General features: G+C 38.7%; 1 protein-coding gene across 3 annotated transcripts; it reads right to left on the minus strand.

Annotated features, from left to right (window-relative positions):
- LOC118807885 (transmembrane protease serine 6) lies at positions 1-23,500 on the minus strand. 3 transcript variants are annotated; one of them, XM_036570048.1, is made up of 18 exons: positions 23,261-23,497; positions 21,102-21,234; positions 19,983-20,125; positions 18,774-18,841; positions 18,494-18,681; positions 17,504-17,545; positions 17,051-17,255; positions 16,624-16,760; positions 15,288-15,400; positions 14,978-15,087; positions 11,744-11,886; positions 10,622-10,720; positions 8,943-9,056; positions 8,144-8,260; positions 6,533-6,701; positions 4,158-4,429; positions 3,691-3,827; positions 1-2,500 (listed from the first exon to the last, which is right to left on the minus strand). In XM_036570048.1, the coding sequence occupies exons 1-18, from the start codon at positions 23,336-23,338 to the stop codon at positions 2,339-2,341; spliced, it is 2,430 nt and encodes an 809-aa protein (XP_036425941.1). In that variant the 5' UTR covers positions 23,339-23,497; the 3' UTR covers positions 1-2,338. The 3 variants fall into 3 exon arrangements, with proteins under 3 accessions (XP_036425941.1, XP_036425944.1, XP_036425942.1); XM_036570051.1 differs by lacking the exon at positions 21,102-21,234 and having other exon boundaries at positions 23,261-23,500; XM_036570049.1 differs by lacking the exon at positions 17,504-17,545 and having other exon boundaries at positions 23,261-23,498.
- Between the last annotated feature and the right edge of the window lie 562 nt (positions 23,501-24,062).

A 24,062-nucleotide genomic window follows, 5' to 3' on the forward strand; every position in this document is an offset into this window, starting at 1 on the left:
TTCTTTTAAGAGGTTTTTTATTTCATAGTTTCATTACTGCATTTACAAGTGCTTTACAAGTGCTTTATAAGTGCTCTGGCCACCTTGTATTTATCCTCATTGTCCATTAAATCAGGGTCCAATTACAGATGATCAAAGTTTTGATGTAAATGTCCCACATTTACTCTCAGGTTCAGTTTTACCCGCCCTTTTTTTTTTTTCACGTTAGCCTTCTTCTGATTAGTCACAGTTCCTAGGATGTCTGAAAAGACAGTAAGAGCCCTTTCATCTGTTGCATCGTAGTGGAAGTAAGCAGTGACTAGTTTTCTGTGTAAAATCTGCAGCCCTGCAGACCAAACTCCAGCCTGATCTCATGCTGCTCTGCTGCTGGTTTAGCTGGTCACCCAGCATGGTCCTGCTGATTGACCAACATACCAGCATCCAGAACACAACATATGATGGTTTTGCTGGCATGACATCATCCACTGCTGCTGATCACCATGCCAGCATCTAAAACACAACATATTGTCACTGTCGGGGGGGAAAACCTCGTAACTCCATTTTAAATAATCTGCTATTTTTTTCATTATGTCAAAATTCCAAGACGGATCTCAGATAGCGAGCATATATCGGTCTGCTGGTTTGTTGACTGAATTCCACTGCTGTTCCACCCTTTGACTACCTACGTTACTGTCCTGCATAACATCTAACTATTTTTTATTCTCCTCAAACAGATTTTACATGCACTAAGACTTTTATTTTAGAATATAAACGATAAATATTACAAACTACTGAAAGGGAAAAAATAATGACTAGACTTGATATAACATGATTTTGTTGATAATGTTGTTGCTGACACTGTGCCAGATTGTTTACAGCTGTATAATCTGCTGTATTTATAATATTGCATGGAATGCAATTTAATGATACTGCTGTCACCATCAGGTACAAGGAAAAACTGCAGTATATTGTCTGGCGGGCCACTTATAACACACTCTAACACAAAAGCCACAGGCTAATTAAAAACGGTCCCTGGGCCACATTTGGCTCTGGGGCCAGACTTTGGACAGCCCTGTGTTATTTAAAGCTGTATTGAAAATGACAGGCAAAACAAGAGGTTTTATTCATTTCCTGCATTTCTACCAATGCACACCAGCCAACATGGCTTTTTTACGTATGTAATGTTAATGTGAGCTACCTCACCAACGGTCAGCTTGCTAATTAGTTGGTCAACATTCGCCCAAGCTGGGGATTCTTCTGTGGGGCTGGACGCTACTGAGTTTTCTTTTTTTCCTTTCTTTTTTTTTGCAAGTTGAACAGACTGCCTCAGTCTGTTTGTCCACTGGTGACAGTCAGGCTGGTGTTCCATTGATCCCCTCTCAGCAGTTAAACACACACATACACTCCTTTACCTCTTTTAAACCTGCACCTAGAAAGCTTCAACAAAAAATGAACAAAGAGGAAATTCTATCATTTCCTCTCAAGTCAACGCTGTGACTGAGTTCTCTTGTTTCTTTCTTTCTTTCCAATTAAGAAGAATATTCCTAGAAATAGGCAGCCTGAACAATTTTAAAACATATTTATTTTTTAACAATATAAAACCATTTTACATGGATTGTAGTTTCTTTAAACACTACAATATTATAAAAGACAACATTTGCCATGTATCTGTCTCTACAGTAGAATATTAGAGCATATCTACAGTCCAGTGTAAGGAGTCTGACCACATGTCAAACGGCTGTTTGATTTGAGAAGGTTAGCCGCTGGAAGAGAATGGTGTCAGTATGAAAACATAATATTAACACTGATAGTCTGTCTAATACTGATTTTTATCTTCCCCACTTTTGGATATTTACACCTTCTTATGCCAAATCTAGTATTAAAGGGGAATTTCAACCATTCTTTTTAAATTTCTGCATAATTAAATAGTTAAGATATAAGCAAATCGCTCAGTGTTGTGTGATATGAATTGCTTCATTACAGAGAAATTTAGTGAGTCAGAATTGTTCATAATGGTGCTGATAGGAACCAGGCGTCTGAAGTGTTTTCAGGCCCTTACAAGGCCCTGGTCCCTATCACCACCATTATAAAGAAATCGGTAAGTTTATCTACAGTGAACCATTTCACATCAAACCACTCTGAATGACTATTTACATCTCAGCCATCGAATTAAGTGGAAATTCTGAAAAACTGGTTCTCCTTAATGAAACAGTTAGGATGTGAGCTTATGCTAAAAATAGGCTGCAATCGCTTCTCAAAAGTTCATCAGCCATAGAAGTCCATTGGAAACTTTCATCAATGAGTGCAGTGGTATCTCTTTGTTTGTAATCACTCCTGTTGTGTCAGTCAAGCCTGTTCTTCAGGTGGAGATGAGCTGTTTTATCCAGCCACTGAGTCTGGTGATGCGAGTGTAAACTCCGTAATAATCCGGCCGGCCACAGCCGCGACCCCAGCTGACCACACCGGCCAGAAACCAGCGTCCAGACGGCTCCTGACACACCAAAGGGCCTCCAGAGTCTCCCTGAATAGAAAGAGAGAGAGAGAGAGACAGAGGGAGAAGGAGAGCGAGTGAGGGAGGGTAAGAGAGAATGGAAGAGAGAGAAGGAAGAGGGGGAAAGAGAAATATAAAGATAGAGAAAAAGAGAGAAAGAAGGAGGGAAATTGAGTTTTATATGAAGCTATGACAGTGTTTCCTGAAGGTCACAGAGCCCCTGTAAACTATTTCATGTTTTCAGTCTGTTTTTTGTTCTCAAATGACCAAACGACCCCTTCATCTCAAAGGTTCTGGGTCACAGTAAGTGAAGAAACATCAGAGGCCTAGTGACACTTGCATGCCATGGAGAGATACATATTTTGTTTTCCCAGTGCAAAATCTATTTGAAAATTGTACGTAAGCCTATCACAATTATTACGTAATCACCCGATTTAAGCTGATCATAATGATTTATTATTTTCTACAGTCATTAACAATAATATGTTTATGTCACAAAAAACAGAATGGAAGCCGAATACACTTTCTTCTGTTGGGTTGTAGGTAAAAATATATAAATAAAAAAAAGCAGAAACATATTTATTGACACATCAACAAAAGTTACAACTTCAGGTGCGATAATGCCTTTAGAGGGCAGCAGTGAGTAACGTTTGTTTATATGTTTGTTTATTTGAGCTTGAGCTGTTGTCTGTCCTCAATTGGGGGCTACTAAGAATTGACTGATAGAAAACCAAAAAGCTAATCAGCAGATTTGGCCACTTTAGACTTTATACTTTATAAGTTGCATGCAACAAAAACAAACAAAACATTGCTAATCATAATTTTAATTCAATTCATTTCATGATCATGACAGGTCTAATTTCAAGTAGTTTATGTACCACACTCTTTAGGAAAGACAGTGGTTCTATTTAGAATCATGAACACTCAAAGATCCATTTGCATGCATAAACAGTTCTGGTGAAATCGTTGCCCAGATTGATGGAGAATGTGTTGTTTATGGTTCTATATAACACATTTCTGGTTCTATATGGCACCAAAAAGGGTTCGGCTATTGTTATTATGTCAAGCTTGTGACAAGAGAAGAACTCTTTTGGTGCTATACTGAACCATTTTTTAAAGTGTGTTGATTGCTCATGCCCATCTCTGTTTGGTACAGGGAGTAAATTCATAACGATGATCACTGCATTCATCATCATTATGAACCTCAACATGCATCTTACCTGACAGGCATCTTTCCCTCCACTGCGATAGCCAGCACACAGCATTCTGGGAGTGATAATGTATCCATAGGAACGGATACAAGCATCCTCGCTGACCAACCGTACGTCCACCTTCTGCAGGACGTCACTCGTGCTGCCTGGGAGAAAGACAAAGAGATAGACAGACTCGTCAGTTCATAAAACTGTAACAAAATCTGATCTGCATGATTCATTTCAATGAGGACTCTCAGTATTTTGCATTAGGAGGTGTCTCGCTGTCTGTGCCTATCTGAGCTAACCTTAGCTGGCTGGCTATAGAACGTGCATATGCCGATTAGCTAGCTTGCTAATAGGCTAGCAAAAGTAATTTCTGGTGGGCCTCTGTTAACTCAGGACTGTTATCGCCATGCTGATCCTGGATAGATTTCAATCCAGGACCATCATATCATGATGTTCAGGTCTTACAGGGTTAGATCATCTCTCCTCACCTCCTTCTCTGAGGGCCCCCCAGCCTGTGACCCAGCATAGCAGTCCTGGCTCTAGCTGGTGCGTATGTGAGGGCAGGCAGGCGGGCTGCGCGAGAGTCCCTGAGGACACAGGTCTGTCCAGCCTGAGCAGAGCTAGGTCATAGTCATGGGTCTCGTCGTCATAGTACTGGTGCAGGTGGATGTGGGACACGCGCAGGGCCTCCTCTGTCTGACTGGTGCCCCGAAGACGTAGTTTCCCCAGGTACACCGTCCAGACAGAGGGGGAGTACAGGCTGAGAGAAGGAGGAGAGAAAAATAGAGAAATAAAAATGAGAAACAGAGGAAGAAAACTGTGGTGGCCTGCCATAGTCTGATTGGTCCTGCCACAGTTTCATAATTAACTGAAAATATCCTTACACTTCTCATAAGAACATAAACAATGTTGTGTTTTGTCCCGTTGCCTCGGCAAAGCATTTCCCACTACCTGATTTTTGATTTTAGGTAAGTAAAGTTAACCTTCGAGTATCCACTGCAGTTATCCACTGGTCCAAACATAGTCTTATTGATAACATTGTAAGACAGCAAACAGATATCATTGATTTACATGCACTTAGTAATCCGATCATAATCTGATTTTTGCAGCTATCTGATTATTCAAAGGGTCATGTAAACAGTTCATTCTGATTTCTTAGATCGGAGTAAGTGTAGGAATCCAATTCAGAAATCTGATAAAGAGAGCTCAGTAAACAGATTTCTTAGTGCATGTAAACTCTTACTCTGATTTCTTTCAGATTTCCTAGTCTGCACATGTGCGAAACAGGCCGCATATTGGAAATAAACTAGCAGCAAAACATTCTTGGCACGGCACTGAAAGCGACTACATGCTTGACGAAAGGAAGGATATCAATATTCTTCATCTTCTAGATGATGTATGTTCATATTTTCACATAAAGTGGCTGGATGTTTTAAAAAAAAAAGCCACAGCATGAAGTTTGAGTTTTACATTATGTTTACGTCACATTATATTCTGTGAGTTTATTGGCTGGTTGCAAAGCCGGAGTCCGATTACTGCCTGACTCATGTAGACCTGGAGTTTCCATATTATCTGAGTGCATGTAAACGTTTTCATTGGATTACTGACAAAATCTGATTTTCTGCATTTATCAGATATTAAGTGCTTGTAAACGTGCTCATCGATAAACGTTAACATCAGAGTTTCCGACTCCCGTCTCCTCACTTTATGTTCACAAACAGTCAAAACTGTTTGTGAACTGTAAAACTCCTTTACCCTGCTTTGTGGACGTCATCATCATCAAACCCATACAACCAGTGTGTTTATGATTCAATTAAATTACTAAAGTGCAAAATTGTTTAGAGCACAAAGTTCTTCATCGATCTAACCTTAGTTTTTTCTCTCAATGTTCACCATACCCCTGTAGAGTCAGAGGGAGGTCCACCCACTATAGTCTCACAAAGTCCAGGTCTTTACTACTTTCAAATTTGTTTCAAGTTCAGATCTTTTATTATTATTATTATTATTATTTATTTATTTATTTTTATTTATTTATTTATTTTTTTGCAGTTGCAGTTAACCAACCCTGAAATCTGGGGGTGCTGCTACACCCTCAGACCCACCACCTCCCACGTCCCTGCAGGACATGCTCACCAAAAGTTCAAAATCATACAGTTTCCAATCAAACAGGAAGCACTTCATGAAATTAAAGAGGGATTTTACAATATCACATGAATTCTAAATGCACTCAGCACAGAGCTGAAGTTCAGCTCAAACCACCAAACCATCAATTTCTTATTTGTTGCGTCAAAATATATCTTCTTTTTACAAAAACAGGACACTTTCTCATGTACTTTCTCAAAAATCTCAAAAAACTCGTTCCTTAATCATTATTTTGACCTTTTAAATTGAACTCTCAAGAAGGTAAGGCATCATTTAAACCTAATTGGTTACATTTTGAACCAGAATCAGAAGATAAAAAATGCACTTCTACACTTTACAAACTAAACTAATGAATGCACTTCTAATGGTGGCGCACTATTCTTATACACTTTTTAGTGCGTTTTGGGATGAAGCCGTGTAAAAAAAGGCTTTCATACAAAAAGCATGTGAGTCAAACACCTGATTATATTGTGCTGGTTATATGTCAATTATGAAGTTGCGTCTGTGTTCATTTGCATGAAAGTTCTTAGCGGATAAGCTGCTAAATTAGCCACCGCAGGGGCACAGAGAGTCCATAGACTGTCTGTAATTAGCGCCTCTTGTAGTAAATCTGACTGTTTAATATTAACAAAACCTCGTTTTTAATTAAAAAGTAACGGCAATAAAAGTTTCAGCTAAAGTGCCCCAAGCACCTGTACTAAATCACATTAATCAAACTCACCGGTCGTCATAGAAACAGTGTGCTGCAGACACCACCCACTGGGTGGAGATCAGCGCTCCCCCGCAAATGTGTCGCCCGCTGACCTGCAGGCTGGCCTGCCATGGCCACTCCCCTTCCACCGCATCGACTCCACCCACCACTCTGGTGCTGAACTGCCGCAGGCCGCAGTCTGCAGAGACAGATATGTTTCTGTTCACTGAGGCAAGATGTTTTAAATTCAATACTGATGCAAGCCACTTTGGGTTCTCTGGTCATTTACCTCAGCATTTAATAAAGATCTTAATCACATGAAATAAACTGAATCTCAAGGATTAAACAAGTTACAGCTAATAAATGAACTCTTCACCGAGCAATACAACCAAAATCAAAACTTAAAACATTGTTTCATCCGCTGCAAAACAAGCCTGCCAGAAAAAGGTTCTTTGCACAACACCACTTATTCCCTAAAGAACCATGTTTGAAAAAGAGATGAGGGTGAAGAACCTTTTAAAGGCCTAAAGCACGCTAACATAATGTAAAAATTCTTCAGCAATTTAAGGGTCCTTCCTAGAACCTTTGCATTATGTGGAGATCCTTTAAACTTTGAAAGGTTTTTCACACTTGCACGTCATTTACCATCCACTCAGAGGTTCTTTAGGGAACCAAAAGTGGTTCTTCCATTGCATCGTGCAAAGACCCTTTCATAGCACCATTTCTGCTTGAATCACAAGATTCAATTTCCCGTTTTAATGACTAGAAAAGCCCCTTCTGATGATGTGTCTTGAATGTGGAAGGAACTTTTTTTGTAAAGCTACAGCTGCTTTGGGGTGGATATTTGAGGTCGGGCTTGTAGCCTAATAGCTAATGTTACTGCTCAGAAGCCAAATATCAGGTCTGTATTTATTAGCCTCTAAAACAGTGGCTTTCCACAATGCATTATTTGTGTAATGCATGCTGGGTAATGTAGTGTGAGAACACTCATGGATAAAAAGACATAAAGGACACAAAATGGTGAATTCTGTCAAACTGATTCAATGTTACACTACAGAATACCTCATAACTCAAAAAATAACATATTAGCATGTTAAATGCTAGATTTAGGTTGGAAAGCCCCTTAAAAGGAAACGTTCACATTATTGTGTTTTAATGGAATCCATTACGGTAAATCTTAACCCACACTACTGAACAAACAGCAGATAATATTGATAATATCAGTAAGATATATTACTAGTAGGACTGGGCAATTTGACAATATTTATCATTATCATGATCAAAATGTGTCACAGTATGCTTTTCTGAGTGAATCGTTGATATCGTCAGTATTTAAAAACACATCCCAACTGCATGATAGATTACAAAGGGAGCATAATTAGTCCTGTTTAATTGGATTTAGTGAAGCACAACATATAAAATATGTAATATAATCATTGTATTCATAGTGGTTTTATAAATGTAGCACTACTTTTCAAATTTTTCAGATAAAAAAAATATATATATCGTGACATATCGTGCATTGTGAAAACATCTTAAGGTATCGTAATGTTACATTTTTGCCACATCGCCCACCTCTAATTACTTAAAGCTAAAGTAAATACAATAACTATATGAACCCACAACATTACAGTCTCTTACCGCAGTGTTTCTCATCAGAGGCATCGGGGCAGTCGGTGATGAAATCACACGCAGGGTTCGGCTTCTTCAGACACGTTCCATCAGCACACATATAGGTCATATCGGTACATGGAACTCCTACACACACCACAAACACACAAGTGATCAAATCATGATCAAGATCAAGCATTTATCAATGAGGATTTATCTTAGTAATGAGACTTTATGTTTCAGTTTAAATGTTAATACCACTGCGCAGTCCTGATCAAATGTGTATGTGAGTGTATATGTGTTATATTAGGTCTGTCGTCATTACTTGATTAAATTAATTAAAAAATAGAACTGATTAAAAGTACTTTTTTTCAAATAATCTACCCTGTGTGTGTGCACTGTTAGAAATAAAGGTTCTGTGCAGGTACATGTTTCGTTCATCAAGGTACAAACAATGTAAATTTGCCATCAGAGGTACAACAGTGGTTTTAAGGTCCAATTGTGCACCTTAAATAAGTTTTTCCAGGTGAAAAGTACAGATTTGTAACTTTTCATAACATAATGTTTTAAAACAGAACAGTAAAATAAAAGCCTGGAGTTGAGACGGGGTGTGTGGAGTCAAGAAAATATCATTTCAATGGATTATGGTACAATTATGTTCCCTGACTAAAGGTGCTGAGATGTACCCTTGAGGGAACCACCCCAGTGACAAGAGGGGTACTAAGAGAGGGAGATTGTGTGTGCGTGCGTGCGTGCATGTGTGTGTGTGCGTGCGTGCCTGCATGTGTATGCCTGTGTGTGTGTGTGTGTGTGTGTGTGCGCGTTATACCTCGAGTGCAGTTTTTTTCATCACCACCGTCACTGCAGTCCGGATGCTGATCACACACTTTGTAGTAATCCACACACTGACTGTCCTCTGGGCACCGATACTGAGCAATACACACTGCAAAACAAATCCAATCCTATAAAGAACACTGAGCACTCCCGGTCAAATGTTTTACTGATTTTATGTAAAGCTGATAACACATTCTCTACAGAGAACACACTTAAATATGGCATTTCACAGCAAATTTTAGTGCACAGTTTCTATTTATTTGCTGAGTTTAAAATATTGTGAAATAACTGAAAATACAAATTCAAGTGAAGTGAAGTGAAGGTGGCCAAAACAATTTGATGAAAAAAAAACAAAAACAAGAAACAAAAAAATACAAAATTCTTAGAAACTGAGCTATGAATTTAAGGGAAAGTGCTGACAAATAATAGTAAGTAGTTTGGTGAGGATGCTTTTAACTTTTAATCAAGAAACAATGTTTCTTTATCAGAAAATGTTGTTTATGCTAGAAATCAATCACATCTTCACATCTTGAAATTCAGCTTTTAATTATAAGAATTATGTTTTAACATGTAAGATATCGTTTCTCATTGGTAGGACTTCAAGGCTTTCTCTAATCCTTATAATTGCAGTAACAATTTAAATTAATTAATGAATTAAAGTTTAACATTACAAGCTAAACCTATTTTTCATACGCATCTTTGCACATTTTTGTAAAACATTAAATCGGCAGGAAGAAGAAGTGGTGCCAGTTACAGAGCCAAGAGGTTCAGTGTCAGTTAAATCTGCCAGCACGTGTGCAGGAGATAAAACATGCCGGTAATCCTTGTTCATGAATTACCAGACCTGTGACCACATCACTACTTTACTCCATTACTCTCCACTACATTACTCTTCATATTACAGTAAATCTGGCAGAGCTTTTTATGAATCTGGCCTAAAAAGTGTGAAATCTTTTGCAGATGCCATGTCTTATGTTTCCATTTTTTCCCAGTGAGTTAAATTTAGTTAATGAACAGTAATTGTGCATTAAAATGTGCTGAAGTGTGCTTGATATATGTAGAGGATACGTTAACTTATTTTCACTTAGAAAATCAACAAAACATGGCTGGGGGTGCCCAAACTTTGCTCACGACTCTATATTTTATCTATATTACAAAACTTGTACTTCTCAGCCAATCCCAATCATCTCTAAGTGCTACTTCTCCCATCAAGAACTTTGCCAAAACTCCTCAAAACAAACCTGCAGTGAGAACGGCAGTGGCAGTAAATAAAAATAATTCCGAATTTTCAGACTAAGAACAGATGGAAAGGTGTGACTGAGGCCAGAATCCATTTTTCTAACCTAAAACTGGCTAATATGCATATTTTATCAGATATCAAACACGTATGTTGCACTGAACATCTTATAAAGCTAATGTTCTCTTCTTCGTGCTTCTAAATTTTCTTTTGTACGACTAAATGTTTCAGTCTGTTGTCACAAATGCTGCGGAAGCCTGTAGTGTATTTGACGAATGTGGCAACTAAAACTACAAGAATTTAAATTGTAATGCCACAAACTCTAATGCTGCCACTTTGTAACGGAAAAACATGATCATATTAACATTACTTTCTACCTTGTTACCCCCAACACTGGTGATTGGGTTGTTCAGAGAGTTCGGTGGTGAATCTCTTACCACAGTTTCTCTCATCTAGACCGCTGGGGCAGTCTGAGATACCATCACACGCCGACACACACAGGCCATTCACGCTGCACAGGAACTGCCCAGGACACGCTAAACACGCACACACATACAACACAGATAAATACAACCACACACCAGATTTAAAATGGCCACAGTTCAGACACTACAGGCTAAAACCTCAGTAGCAACAATAGATCTGATAAAAGTAAACATTAGTAATAAATCATTTGAATATGCATCTATAACACAGAACAAAAGAGTTTGATTGAATGTCTGCAGTTACACTATACAACATATAGAACCATGAACACTCAAAGAAGCCTTTGCATGATTAAAGTGTTCTTCAGATCGATGGAGAATGTGCTGTAGATGTCAAAATGATTTTATCTAGCACCCAAAAAGGTTCCTCTATTGTTATGATGTCAAGCTTATAACAGTAGAAGATAGAAGATTTTTGGGTGGTATATAGAACCCTTTTCGAAAAAGGTTCTACATAGAACCATCTATAGCACATTCATGGACATTCTCCACCAATCTGAAGAACCCTTTCATAATGCAAAGATCCCTTCAATAATGCAAAGGGTTCTTTGAATGTTCATGGTTCTTTATAGAGCCATTTTTTTAAAGAACACTTAAAGAACCATCTTTTTTAAGAGAGTAGTCAATCAGCCAAAACATGCCTGGTGTCTAAATTTTCTTTAGCACTAGGGCTATGTGGCTGAACACTAGAAGTCAATAGTCACCCAAATCTTTTCTGTGAATACAGCTGCACAGCTTCTCTCAACGTGTGCAAACTGCATCCAGGTCTTCATAAAGGCTCCACAGACTTGTTGATATGGTTCAGGATACAGTGTAACTTTCTCCAAAATATAAACATTACCAAAACGTCACCATATAGCTGAATGCTCAGAGCTTCAGCGCTAAACTAAAGAAGCAAAATCTGGACATACGGTCTTGGCTGATGAACCAAACCTTTCAAAGGTAAAACTAGATTTTATGAATTATGTGTTGCTTTTTGGTGAATTGTCATTTATGTAACTTATAATGTAACCACTTGCTTCCAAACATTTGTCATATAGAGTTTATGTGTGCAGAATTGACAGATGAACTAACGATCTGATTGGTTGAAGATGCTGTATTGGACCTGCAGGCCGGGCCCTGTGAGGGACACCTCTGATTTCATTGACACGGTGGTGGTGGAGGAGTGGAGGTAGAGCCGCTCAGCGTAGGGCTGCAAACCACGCGTACCGCACATTCTACACACACACATATGCAAATAATTCAAGACCACATCATATGTTTCTCAAGTTTGCTCAATAACATCATCACAACAGACTTACCACAACATTCATTAATCATTTACTAGTATATACACTTTATCAGGTAGACACATCTTATGAAGTTAATTTTGTGCCAAAACTTTCAAATAAAATAATAAAATTCACAAGCAAATTATTGGGTATTAAAATGTCTAAAATATTTTGCAAATACAAATAATGAGAGTTTAAACAAACTTAAATTTTCAAAAAAGATTACTACTCATTTTCACTCATTCTGTATTACTGATTTTTGACCAGTTTTGCTTTGTTTTATGTATTTCTTTATTTTTTGGAATCTGTAATCGCTCTTTTGCTTCTGAAACTTTTCTCTTGCTTCTGAGTTTTGGCGCTTTTTAACAGGGGGCGGGTTTTGGAAGAGGGTGTTCACCCGCACTGTCTATTGGTCAGCTGATTTGTCAAGGTGAGTCCCTGAGTTTAGTAATGAAAAACAGCTCTTTGGCTGAACATTATTAGGCCCAATCCCATTTCACCCCTCACCCCTACCACTTAGCCCTTATCCCTCCATTTTGCACATTCATGCTTAGGGGTAGGGTGTCTCGATTTTTGGTAAGATAGAGGGGTAGGGCGAAGTGTTTGGGCTATAAGGCCCTTCAAACGGAGGTTTTTCAGAAGCACACTCCAAACAGAAAACAGAAAAACTGGCAAGATGGCTGAGCAAGCGACCAAGGAAACCCACAAATGTGAGTATTTTCTCACTTAAAAAATTACGATAATCATTATATTATCTTAGTTTAATGTTGTTTCAATGTATTATGGTCCTTTTCTTCATAACTAGCAATAAAAATCACTAGTAGTTTGCTGATGTCTCTGTAGCTAGCTAAATTTCCCGTTCCACTTAAATTTAAGGTGGAACGGGAAAATTAAAATAAGAAGCTGGTGAATATCTGACTTCAGCTTCATATCACTGAAGAATTAGAGGTGGGCAATAATAAATAATTGTCTCACCCCCTCTTTGAAGGCATATGATGTCCTAAATGTAACTAAAGCCCAGCAGTGATGCTGAGTTGCTGAACTTTACCCTCCTCTGCTGTCACTGCAGACTGGCAGGGTTGCCTACAGAGCACCACTAGTAGCCTGTTAATGAAATAATGTTCTCCTTTATTTGAGGGTCCCATTTTGAGGGGAAGATTTTAACCACTACCCCTTGCACCTCAGTTCCAAGAGGCAAGGTGACAATCGAAAACAAGGGGTAGGGGTGAAAATAAGAAATGGGATTGGGCCTTGGTGTGCAAATATGAGACAAAACTGTCACTAACATAAAACCTATTTGAAATACAGACTCATAAGCCAGAATGTGTAGTTTTCTAATGATATGTAAGGCCCATTCGACTGGTGTGAAAAACAATCATTTAATGTGACAAGTGTGTAACAAAAACAGGGCTGTGTGGTGTACCTTCTTTACCTGCTACTAAATTTTAAAGTTTGCTTGTTTCAAATGAAACTCTTGAATAACTTTTTAAAAATATGTTAGTGTGAAGGTTCTCATACTGAACTGCTCTTGGTATGCAGAGATTACATCATTTAGCTTAGTAAACAATTGCATGTTTCCCATCAGACTGATTAAACCAATGCTTAGAAGTGTAGACAGCGAGGCGAGTTTCTAAGAATGACGGTGATTTTAGCCAAAGATTGTATATCTTTATCACAACTCTCTGTTTCAGTGTTCAGTTTACCGCAGACGGTTGGTGGAACTCCGTCAGCAGAGTGTCAACATGACAAAAACTTACACCTCACATGACAAGATGCAACATCTGTGGTAGTACTTAGAAGCTAACTGCTAATAATGTGCTTCTTAGCAAAATTCTGACCTACTTACTAGCCGAAGCGAAAAGGCTAAAAAAGCTTGGCTGAAAAAAGTAAATTACACAAGTCTACAGTGAATTGTCAAAATCGATCAAATTGGCCCACATGGAAAAGAAATACATAGGCTATTTTTTGTTTTTATATGTGAGATACTCGTGAAATACATTGTTTCATTCCAAACACTGAAATGCATAATCCAAAGAATACTTTTTGGCCATTTTCATACATTTTCAAACGTATTTGACAAACACATTTTATATGTATTTCTTTTCCATATGGGAATTTTAAGGAAAATGAGAAACAGTGACTATAAGCACTGTTTGTTCCCACATTCAAACAGTGTGAGCAGCAGCAGATCAACAGTGAAACACTCAAACACTGCAGCTTACCCCTCCCTTCAATACAGTCTTACGTGCTTTTTAGCTTTAACAAATTTAAAGAAATTTCCTAATATAAATCACAATAACAATACTGAGTAACTCAATATTTTTTGGTAATAAACATTTTTACCTCTGGTTTTAAAAGTTGTTACTGTGAAAATGTGCATTTGTTAGATCCTGCTGACGTTTACGGCTGTTTCTCTTCTTTAAATTACGAGTGCTAGAGCGACTTGTGTGCTCCCTGCTGGAGACACTTTAGATGGCTAAACGGGAGTTCCATGTCTATGTACTTTACATATAAAAAAAAAATAAGGTGGTTTCCTTCATTATAGCAAAGGTGTTCTGGAATTCAACTGGAGATGCCTTTGAGAAAACATGAAATATTGTATTTGCATAATTTTACAACTTTTAAATATTTAATTAAATTAGTCCTCTCAGTTCTCTCTCCCAACATGGCACTTATCATCCTTAAAACATTGTCAGCATTATTGTGGTAATTCAATAGCATAAATAAATCAGAAAATTGTACCTAAATTAATCCTTTCTTTTGACTTTTGGTTTTCGGGCCAAGTGTGATCTGAACTTTGGTCAAGAATTTTCATTGTAGTGCATTACTAGCACTTCTCATTAACTCCCGCAACACTCATTGTAGTTTTTTACTACAGTAATGACGAGTAGTTAACTACTTCTTTGAATGACTGGTTGACTATTTAATAGTAATTAAATAATTCAATTATTGTGACCCCTAACTTCACCCCCAAAAACAGATGCTGCACTCTCTACCTCTAGGGGGCGTGCATGTGTAGTTTAGTGTTAAACCTTGCCTGCGGTTCTGGATGAGCCACTGGCCTTGTGTGCAGGCTTTGGTGTAGCTAGCTCGACTCAGCTCATAACCCTCAAACTCCAGGGTCAGCCCATATTCCACCGACGGCACCTATAAACAAAATGCTTTTTGAGAAGACTTAACAAACTGCTGTATCAAACATCATGTTATCAGAGTAATCCATCAGCCATTCACTATCCATCTTACCTATCAACCACACAATGGTTCATTTGTCCACTCAAACATCCATCCTCCCATCAAAGACTCTATTTCCAGTGAACACAAGAGTAATAGCCGTGTGTGAGACTCACTGTGAAGTGCCAGGTACAGTTCGTGTCTGGGGGGTAGTAGCTGGGGTAAAACGGGGTGTGTAAAGTCCCTTGAACTCCCTCTTTTGGCTTCAAATCAATGTTGTAGGAACAATCTATATACAAAGAATCAAACAAATAAAAACAGATATCACTACAACCTATGTAATATAACGGAATACACTTCAGTTCATAAGTTTAGGAACGTTGGGCCTCATTCACCAATATCTTCGTAAGGTTTTTCTTAAATGGGTTCTTGAGAAAGGTCCTAAGAAAAAGTCTATGACGTGTTCTTCAACCACAGAACTGTTCACACCTCTGTGCTTTTAACTGTGTGTAGATTCTGTTCTTACCTAAGAACAAATCCTAAATAAGAAACACTGGTGGATGTCAGAATTTGCATAAGTGGGTTTTCAAGAAAAAAAATCTTCTTAAGAACGGTTTGTGAATGAGGCCCAATGTTTTAGCAATGTAAACTCACTTTGGTTGCAGGTAAGTTTTAAAAAAACTTTATTATGTTAGTATGCATAATTTTGGATGCCCCTAGTCATATCACATTTTGTTCATTTTCTATATTCTCTTCAGAGAAGACACTATTTCACATTTTAATATGCAGTTACTGTTTATTTGCTGAGTTTAACATTTTGGGGGAAAAATAAAACATAAATTTGTAGCCTGTGTGAAAAGTTATGGCACATTTTTTATATTTTTTGTTTTATTTTTTCAAAAATTTACCTAATAAATAAATAGAAATTGTGCAGTAAAAATTGGAGAATAATAACATATTTAAGTGTGTTCTCTATAGAGGATGTGTTAACTTATTTTCAGTCAACAAAGCATGTAATTTGACCATGGGTGTTCAAACATTTGCAAACATCTGTAAGCTATTTGTCATTTCATTTAACCTCTTGTTGTTCCCAAAATACTTGTATTGCATGAAGCAATGACAAACGAAACATCTAAAAAATACAATTTCCTTTGTAATATTTACATCTACGTTTTTTAAATCTACAGATTGTTAATCTACAGAAAATCAAGGTGTAAAGATGTCAAAGCAATTGAAACATTGAAAAAAGAACGCTGTAAACATGTTCAGCAATATGCAGCTGGCTTTCTTCCGAGCATGTCTCACTAGCCATCTTTCACCGATTCCAACCGAAACCAGTCACTGTTTAAAACTAGGCATCTGCTACATCTTATCAGAGTGGAGTGAATGCGCACTGGAACATCCTGAGCTCTAAAATCTACTATATATTCTTGTATACATTTTATAACCAACAGTAAAAAGGATGCTGATCATTTGAGACCAGTTTTGAGTGTGGGAGAGAGAAAGACTCACTCCTGTTGGGCCAGGCCTGAGCAGAGAGAGAGAAGGGGTCTTTGTAGTTGTATTGGCCCTGCTTCCACACCACGGTCATCCAGTCAGCAGAGGACAACACCTGCACCACCTGCTCCTGCCTGCTGCAGCCATACAGACTGAGAGAGAGAGAGAGAGAGAGAGAGAGAGAGAGAGGTGAGAGAAATACTACAAAAACAATCAACCCTTTAAACTCTAAGGCTGCCCACACTGAAATTCCTCATTCTCACAACTACAGAAATGACACAGTAAGTTCACAGTAGTCACTGAAAATTTTGGACTTATGATTTAGTAACTATCAACAACTTAATCACTGCTATGAAACTAATGTGTAGTTCTGAAAGTTCTGTAGTGATGAGAGTTAGGGTTTCAGTGGGTTTAAGGGGTTAAAAATGCAGCAGGGACTCACGAGGTGATGAGTGTGGAGTCGTCGGGGGCGAGCGAATCATAAATTGCAAGACGGTCTCTGCACTCTGGCAGCAGCCACTCCACTCTCAGCTCCAGCTGGGAGCCCTCAGAGGCCTTCAGGTGCCACAGGCAGGATGAGCGTTGCGTGTTTGGCCCTCGCAAAACCACAGGGGTGCTAGAGACCACTGACTGGTACCGGTAACAATCTGAGAGGGAGGGCGAGGGAAAGAGAGAGAGAGAGAGGGAGAGAGAGAGAGAGAGAGAGAGAGAGGAAGAAGGAGAGAGAGATGGAAACAACTTCCATAGAAACAAATAACAAACACCATAGTAACGACCCTCAGGTAGTCAACAAGGAGAAAACAGAAACGTAAAGACCCGGAGTGGCAACTGCATGTTCAAAATAGACCAGACACTCATAACAACAAAAGAAAACTGAGGAACGAAAAAGTCATACCAAATGAAGCTCGCAAAACATCTATAACTTTGGGTTTGGTTTCTGCAAAGCAAAATGAAAAAAGTGAATTTAAAACAAGCCTTTGACTGAATAGTAATGCAAACAATAAAAAATATTAAATTATTAAAATTATCAATCAATTGTTAATTAAAATCAACCAATTAAATGCAAAAAATTAAACATCAAATTAAAATTCTCAAATCAGAAGTGTCAGATGAGTGAGATGATTGTGCATTTTAAATTTTACAGCTGCTCTTTATAACAGTAAGAAACAGAGCAACACGTTAATACGCCACATTTTGCCACATAGTTAATTAAAAAAAAATAATAACAAATAAATAAATAAAACTATTTTACCCATGAAGTATTTTGAAATCTTTAAAAGGCTTTTTGCTTTTGTTAATTGAAAGCTGCACTATGATAGATGTTTTTGTTAAATCTGAAAGAAGTAGCGTTACTGAGTCACCCTGTAAAGCCTGAAACAATAAGCTAAAAGGCAGAGGTGTGGGGAGTTTTTTGGACCAAATCATTCATCTTTTCATATTAACGTCACACGCACGGGCTCAAAAAGAAAAGGTCGAGCTCAGTGTTTAGGACTCAAATACAAAATGAATATAATTCTGATAAAGATATTATGATAACAGTAGATAATACAATCTTTCATCCAGTTTCGACTGAGTTCTCTTTGAATACACTTTCGACACACTCACAATCTTAAGATTCACCCGCTCGGGGAAGGGTTCTGAAACACAACTCATGTTACAAAGTCTTCTGCATGTTACATGTAATTACACATTTCCACCAGAGAGGTCTCCAAACCCCCAAAACTTACATATTGCAACGTTAAGCCTATTTTTATAGTTTGGTCTTTTTTTTTTAAACTGTGGTTACTTTATGAATCATCACAACAATTCATGGATTATTTGATTACTAATATAATCAACAGTAACTGCCTTACGTGATACAGAGCTTGTACCGTTATCTTGTTACCTGTTATGCAGAATGAGGGCAGGTGTAGCAGATAGCTTTCATAGTTTGCTGTATCCTGGACCCCTCTCTCTCTGAAGCTCTGCAGCCTTTTCCACAGGCTCTCATTCACCTTCTGCATCGTCACCTTCTCAGCATGGCTCTCAGGCAGGGACAACAACAGCCAGAAATACGCCACTACGCTACCCTCTCTGTGGAACAGAGCAGGATGGGATGAAAATGCTCTAATAGCAAACTGTACAGATTAGGTGGTATGAATTTTGTGGTTCAGGTCATTTCTCACCCAAAGGCGAAGACTGTGGTGGAGTTGAAATAGCGAGACAGATCAGTGGACTTCACAAGTTTCTCCACCTGAAAGGATGGATGAGAGCAAGAACATTTTAACTTATACACAAATGATGATAATTCACTGGTTACATAGTCTACTGATGGCAACCCTTATAGGTTGCAGTTATCACCAACAATAACAAAACAACAGCAGGACTGAAGAACATAACATCGAGTTGTCTTGGTTTTATGATCATTGCCTTTACTAAAACCCCCTGAAGAACCCCTTTTGACCATGGGGTCTAAGGGTATTGTCTCGATTTTTGCATATCTTTGTAAATTCTCCTTTAAAAGCACTTGCTTATAAAATGATACTCATATGTTTCATATCAAAATGCTCTGTTGTCTTCCTGTTACTTTCCAAAACCACTGCAGCATTGTCAATGGCTGTAAACTCTTTGCACATAATTTCACATGTGCCTCTGAAAGGGTTTCCAGCATGATGGGTCAGTCTTTAATGATTTTCTGAGTGTCCATTGGTCAGTTTCACACAAAATGTAGATGGACAGTTACACTCAGTGAGAGGCAGATAACATGCATCTTGACCCCTCTTCATAGCCTCATAACTCCAGATGTGAGTCACTTACGATCTTTCGACAAGATGGAATGGAACGGGAAACTCAACATATATAGAATCGTTAAATTTGACACGTGGGCGAGTTCTTGGACCCCAGCAGGATAGGGGTGTGTAGATTAAAATGTATTTAAGATTCAATTGTGTTTGAATGTTTAATTATACTTTTGTGGAAACTTTAACGGTGGGAGGAGGAAAGACGCCGGGGGCAGGTGTGAAGACAGAGAGCTCTTTTATTCACTTATACACAACCCAAAATATACTCTGCTTTTCAGCCCACAAAGTAAGACAAAACGCTCGCTGGGACTTTTCAGTCCTTTCTTTCCACTTCTTATCCGCCTCTCACGCCTTCAGTGGTCTCCTTCTCTCTCTGGGCTCTGCCGCCTACTGAAGGAAGAGATTGCCTATAAGTAGGCTGGCAGAAACAAGGCACAGGTGAACATTATCAGCTACTTAGCCTGTTGGTTCAGCCAGACCAGCTTCTCCGTCCTGCATTCGACGCTCAGCCACGCCCCCTTCTCCACATCTTTATTGTGTTTATTTTATATATTTGAATTGTGGACATTGTGGACCATGGAATAGTGTTCTCACCATGGCCTGAACTCCGCGCGCCTCCTCCCTGAAGACCCGACTGCTGTGAGAGGAGAGAGCACTGGAATAGTTCCTGTTCAGAATGGAGATCTGGGCCGTGTACTGCTGCTGCACCCTCACCTCCAACACCCAGACTCTATACTCTACAGAGAGAGAGAGAGAGCAAGAGAGAGTGAATGTCATCTACAAAATAAAACCAGCAGTATTAAATAAAACAAGGCAACAGCATCACTGATGCAAAGCACCATTTAGAGAATCTTCAGCCTGCTAAACATGATTGAGTGAGGCCCCAGCCACATGTTACTTTGGAAAACATAAATTTTCTCTACAGTTTGTCTTTCCCTCCACATGAAAGGGGCATTTTTGTTCAGTGAAAACATAGGTTTTCGGAACCGATTTCCAGAGTGGAGATTTTTGAAAAGCTATTTTCAGTGTTTTCATGTGGACAGACAAAATGCAGTTTATCTATGGCTGACGATTGGCTTTTTTTTCCTATGTGCTCAGCAATATAGGGGTGATTTTGCACTTGATAATATGTTTATAACTGAATTTAACTTATTAAACCAAAGTGCAGAGGCATCAGAATGTACTGTGCTCAGCTTATGTAAATGATCTTTAACAAAAGTCAGATTTCCATAATTCAAATGCGGAGAAAGCTAGAAAAACTCTTCTCTGCCTAAACAGAACTGTGTGGACTGTTTCAGAGATAGAAGTGTAAACAACCCCACGGCAAGTTGCAGGTTTTCTTTTGCTTTTCTAAGCTTTTATTTTCTGCCAGGAATCAGACTTGAAATATCGTGAAATGTTGAATTCTGGATGTCTGACGGCCTGTTATTTGAAACACGCTGCCTATCATTGTGTTAGAAAATCTCTGCTTCAGTTTCACAGCATGCTCTACAATTCGCATAGTACACATGAACAAAGTATTCTTCTTGAGGTGTATGACAAAATTTTTTGAAAACTTTTTTGGCAATGGAGGAAAAAATTCCATTTTTTAAATATCTGGATATGTTTGGATTTTTTGTGTATATTTATTCTTCTCCTGTACAATTACCATTTCAAAGCTACAGCATCTTCCCACGACAGTAACAGTATTCTCAGACTTAATTTGCTTATTACCTAGAAAGTACCAGAGAAGTGCTGAACCTCCAGCCAGGATCAGGATGATGATGATCAGGAGGATCAAAGTGATCATCTGTTTTGGGTGTATCTTATGTGTGGAAGATGGTAATGCGTCATCGTCAGGTTTTACCTGTGGGCAAGTCAGCAACAGATTACACCACTCAGCTGGACACAGTTAGAGGAACTTCACAGAGTGGCTAGATTTAGATTTTTTTTTAGAAAAAAGTATTTGCCCTGATATCCTCTATTTTTGCATATATGTCTCCATTATTTATTTTAGACCTTCAATAAGAAGTTAATACAAATTAAAGACCATGTGTGTCCACAAAAACACAGTTTTTAAATGATCATTTTATTTCTTGAAGGGAAAATGTTATCAAACACTAAGTCAGACACATCCAGGCTCAATTACTTCAATTAAATAGAACCTTTTCATCAAGGCTGAAACACCATGCACCAACAAGCAGCACACCATGCTGTGATCCAGTAGAGATGAGTGAGAAAGTTTCTGAAACATATCAGTCTAGAAAGGGTTACAAAGCCCTGTCTAATGTTCTGGGACTCCACCTAACCACAGCAAGAGCCATTATCTCCAAACTAAGGAAAATTTGCACAGTGGCGAATCTTCTCAGTAGTGGCTAACTGACCAAAATTCCTCAGAGCAGAGCGAAAAGAACCCGGAAAGAACTGCAGGCCTTACTCACCTCAGGTAAGGTCAGCATTCACAATTCCACCATAAGATAGAGCCTAGGTGTCCATATGGCAAGGCGAAAACCACTGCCTACATTAACCGAAACAACTAGATGACCCCCAAGACTTTTGGAATAATGGTCTGTGGACTGATGAGTTGAAGGTGGAACTTTTTGGAAGACAGGTGTCCCGTTACATGTAACATAAGGCTAACACTGGATTCCACAATCAGAACATCACACTGACATTCAAACATGGTGGTGGTAGTATGAAGGTGTGGGGAAGCTTTGCTGCTTCCAGGACTGGGACTCACCATATTTGACAGAACCATGAATTCTGTTCTCTATCAGAAAGTCCTGCAGTCATCAGTCCATGCTCTGAAGCAGCAAGGGCTTATACAGCAAGATACAAAAGCAATGTATCGCTCAAAAGAAACAAAATTAAGGTTTTGGCCTAGTCAAAATTCTCAACCCACTGAGATGCCGTACATGCAGTTCATGCTCGGAAGTCCTCCAGTGTGGCGGAAAACAGCAATTTTTTAAAGAAGAGTGGGCCAGAGTCACAGTTATCAAACACCATCTGCCTCCACAGTGATGTGAAAGGCTGATCTAATGTTAAAAGAAGTGTTTGGTTGCGGTTATTGCTGCTAAAGGTGGCACAATCAGTTAACTTTTTTCCTTCAATAAATCAAATAACAATTTCAAAATTGTGTTTTCTGTCCTCATGTTCTTCTTTTCTTATATTACATTTTCTAAGAAGATGTGAAAACATTTAGTGTGACAAATAAGCAACAGTTGAGGAAATCAGCAGGGGATGAATATTTTTTGCAGCACTGTGTCAACATAGCAATAAAAGCAGTCATCAAAAGTCAGGCTGAGTAAATGTATATCAGGTCCAAAACTCCTCACATACTGAGTTCAGTTGAGAAGTGCAGTGGAGCCTCTTAACTGATTTAACATTAGATACTAAAGCTAGAGGTGGGCGGATTCATACTGACATATTGATACTTCACATCCTGTTTCTTTCCAAGAATTGAATTTTTTAGACTTTAGAAATCACAGAAATGGCACAGCCAACTTATCAGTATTGCAATATCAGCCTTCGTATTTCTTGCTATTGAAACAAAAATCTTCCAATTGCAAGGTATGGGCAACAGTATAGAAATAAAGGAGCTGAATGAAATGAAATCCAACAAAGGCAATTTGGGAACTAAGTGCAGGCCTAAAATGAAGAGAAAAGAGCTGATTCCTTTTTTCACAACATGCTTGAGTAGAAGCGAAAGCATCATGACGCCTTTGAAAACACAAATCCACATTTTAAGTAAGTTCGAGGATCCTAATACCTCTGTTACTGCAGGTGGGATACAGTGACAGAACAGAATCTACTGTCCAATCCGCATATTGGCCATTCAGCTTAATTATATAATGAATTACAGTTATTTAAACCTAATACAATAAGGCACATACCTGACTTGGGAGGTTTCCAGTTGTTGTATCCACGCTGTACACCGAGCTCACCACACTGATGCCATTCCTGAGCTCCATAACTCCCCACAACTCAGCTCATCTCCATCAAAACACACTTAATCCACTCCTCGAGCCATAAAAATAGACCTGTATCACTCTTCGAAGTGCACCATGCCTTGGTGCCACTTGTGTCCAGACATGTTAGCAGGCCTAATGACCTCAGAGAAACTGAAGAGCAGCTTTTATTTACAGGTCCAAAGGCTACACTGGATCAATATTCTGTCTTCAAAAAAGTGCTTGTCCTGGTTGGTGGTTTTCCCCTTTATTAACAGTCTATTACAGCCATATCTCTGTCTCTGTTTCCGTATTAGAGCCTAATAATGCAGTTGAACATACTGAGCAGCAAGAAGGTGCTTTATTGTAGGTCTGATGTGGAGAATAAGCATTTAGCATGAGGACTGAACGCCTAGCAACACTGAGGTCTGTGCACACCTAGCAGCTACAGCCTACAGGGAATTCATTAAACTAGCCTATTAGGCTGCCACTGCGTTTCCCACTAGAGAGGTCAAAGTTCTGGCTTGTGGTGATAAACATAAACAGTAGTTTATTCACATCTTTTCCTTTGAAATAAATGAATGTGTTTAGCCATCTAGTGGTTGCATTGGATGTAGTCTCTCTCTCTCACGCAATATATACGAACATGCATTCTGCTTCTGAATCAACATACTACCTAGGAAAAGTATCAGTACTGCTTTTATTCAGATCTGATCATGAAAACTACAGCAGTAGCACTTTCAGTAGT

The sequence above is a fragment of the Colossoma macropomum genome, unplaced genomic scaffold (genome assembly GCF_904425465.1).
Source record: "Colossoma macropomum unplaced genomic scaffold, Colossoma_macropomum, whole genome shotgun sequence".
NCBI classification, from domain to species: Eukaryota; Metazoa; Chordata; class Actinopteri; order Characiformes; family Serrasalmidae; genus Colossoma; species Colossoma macropomum.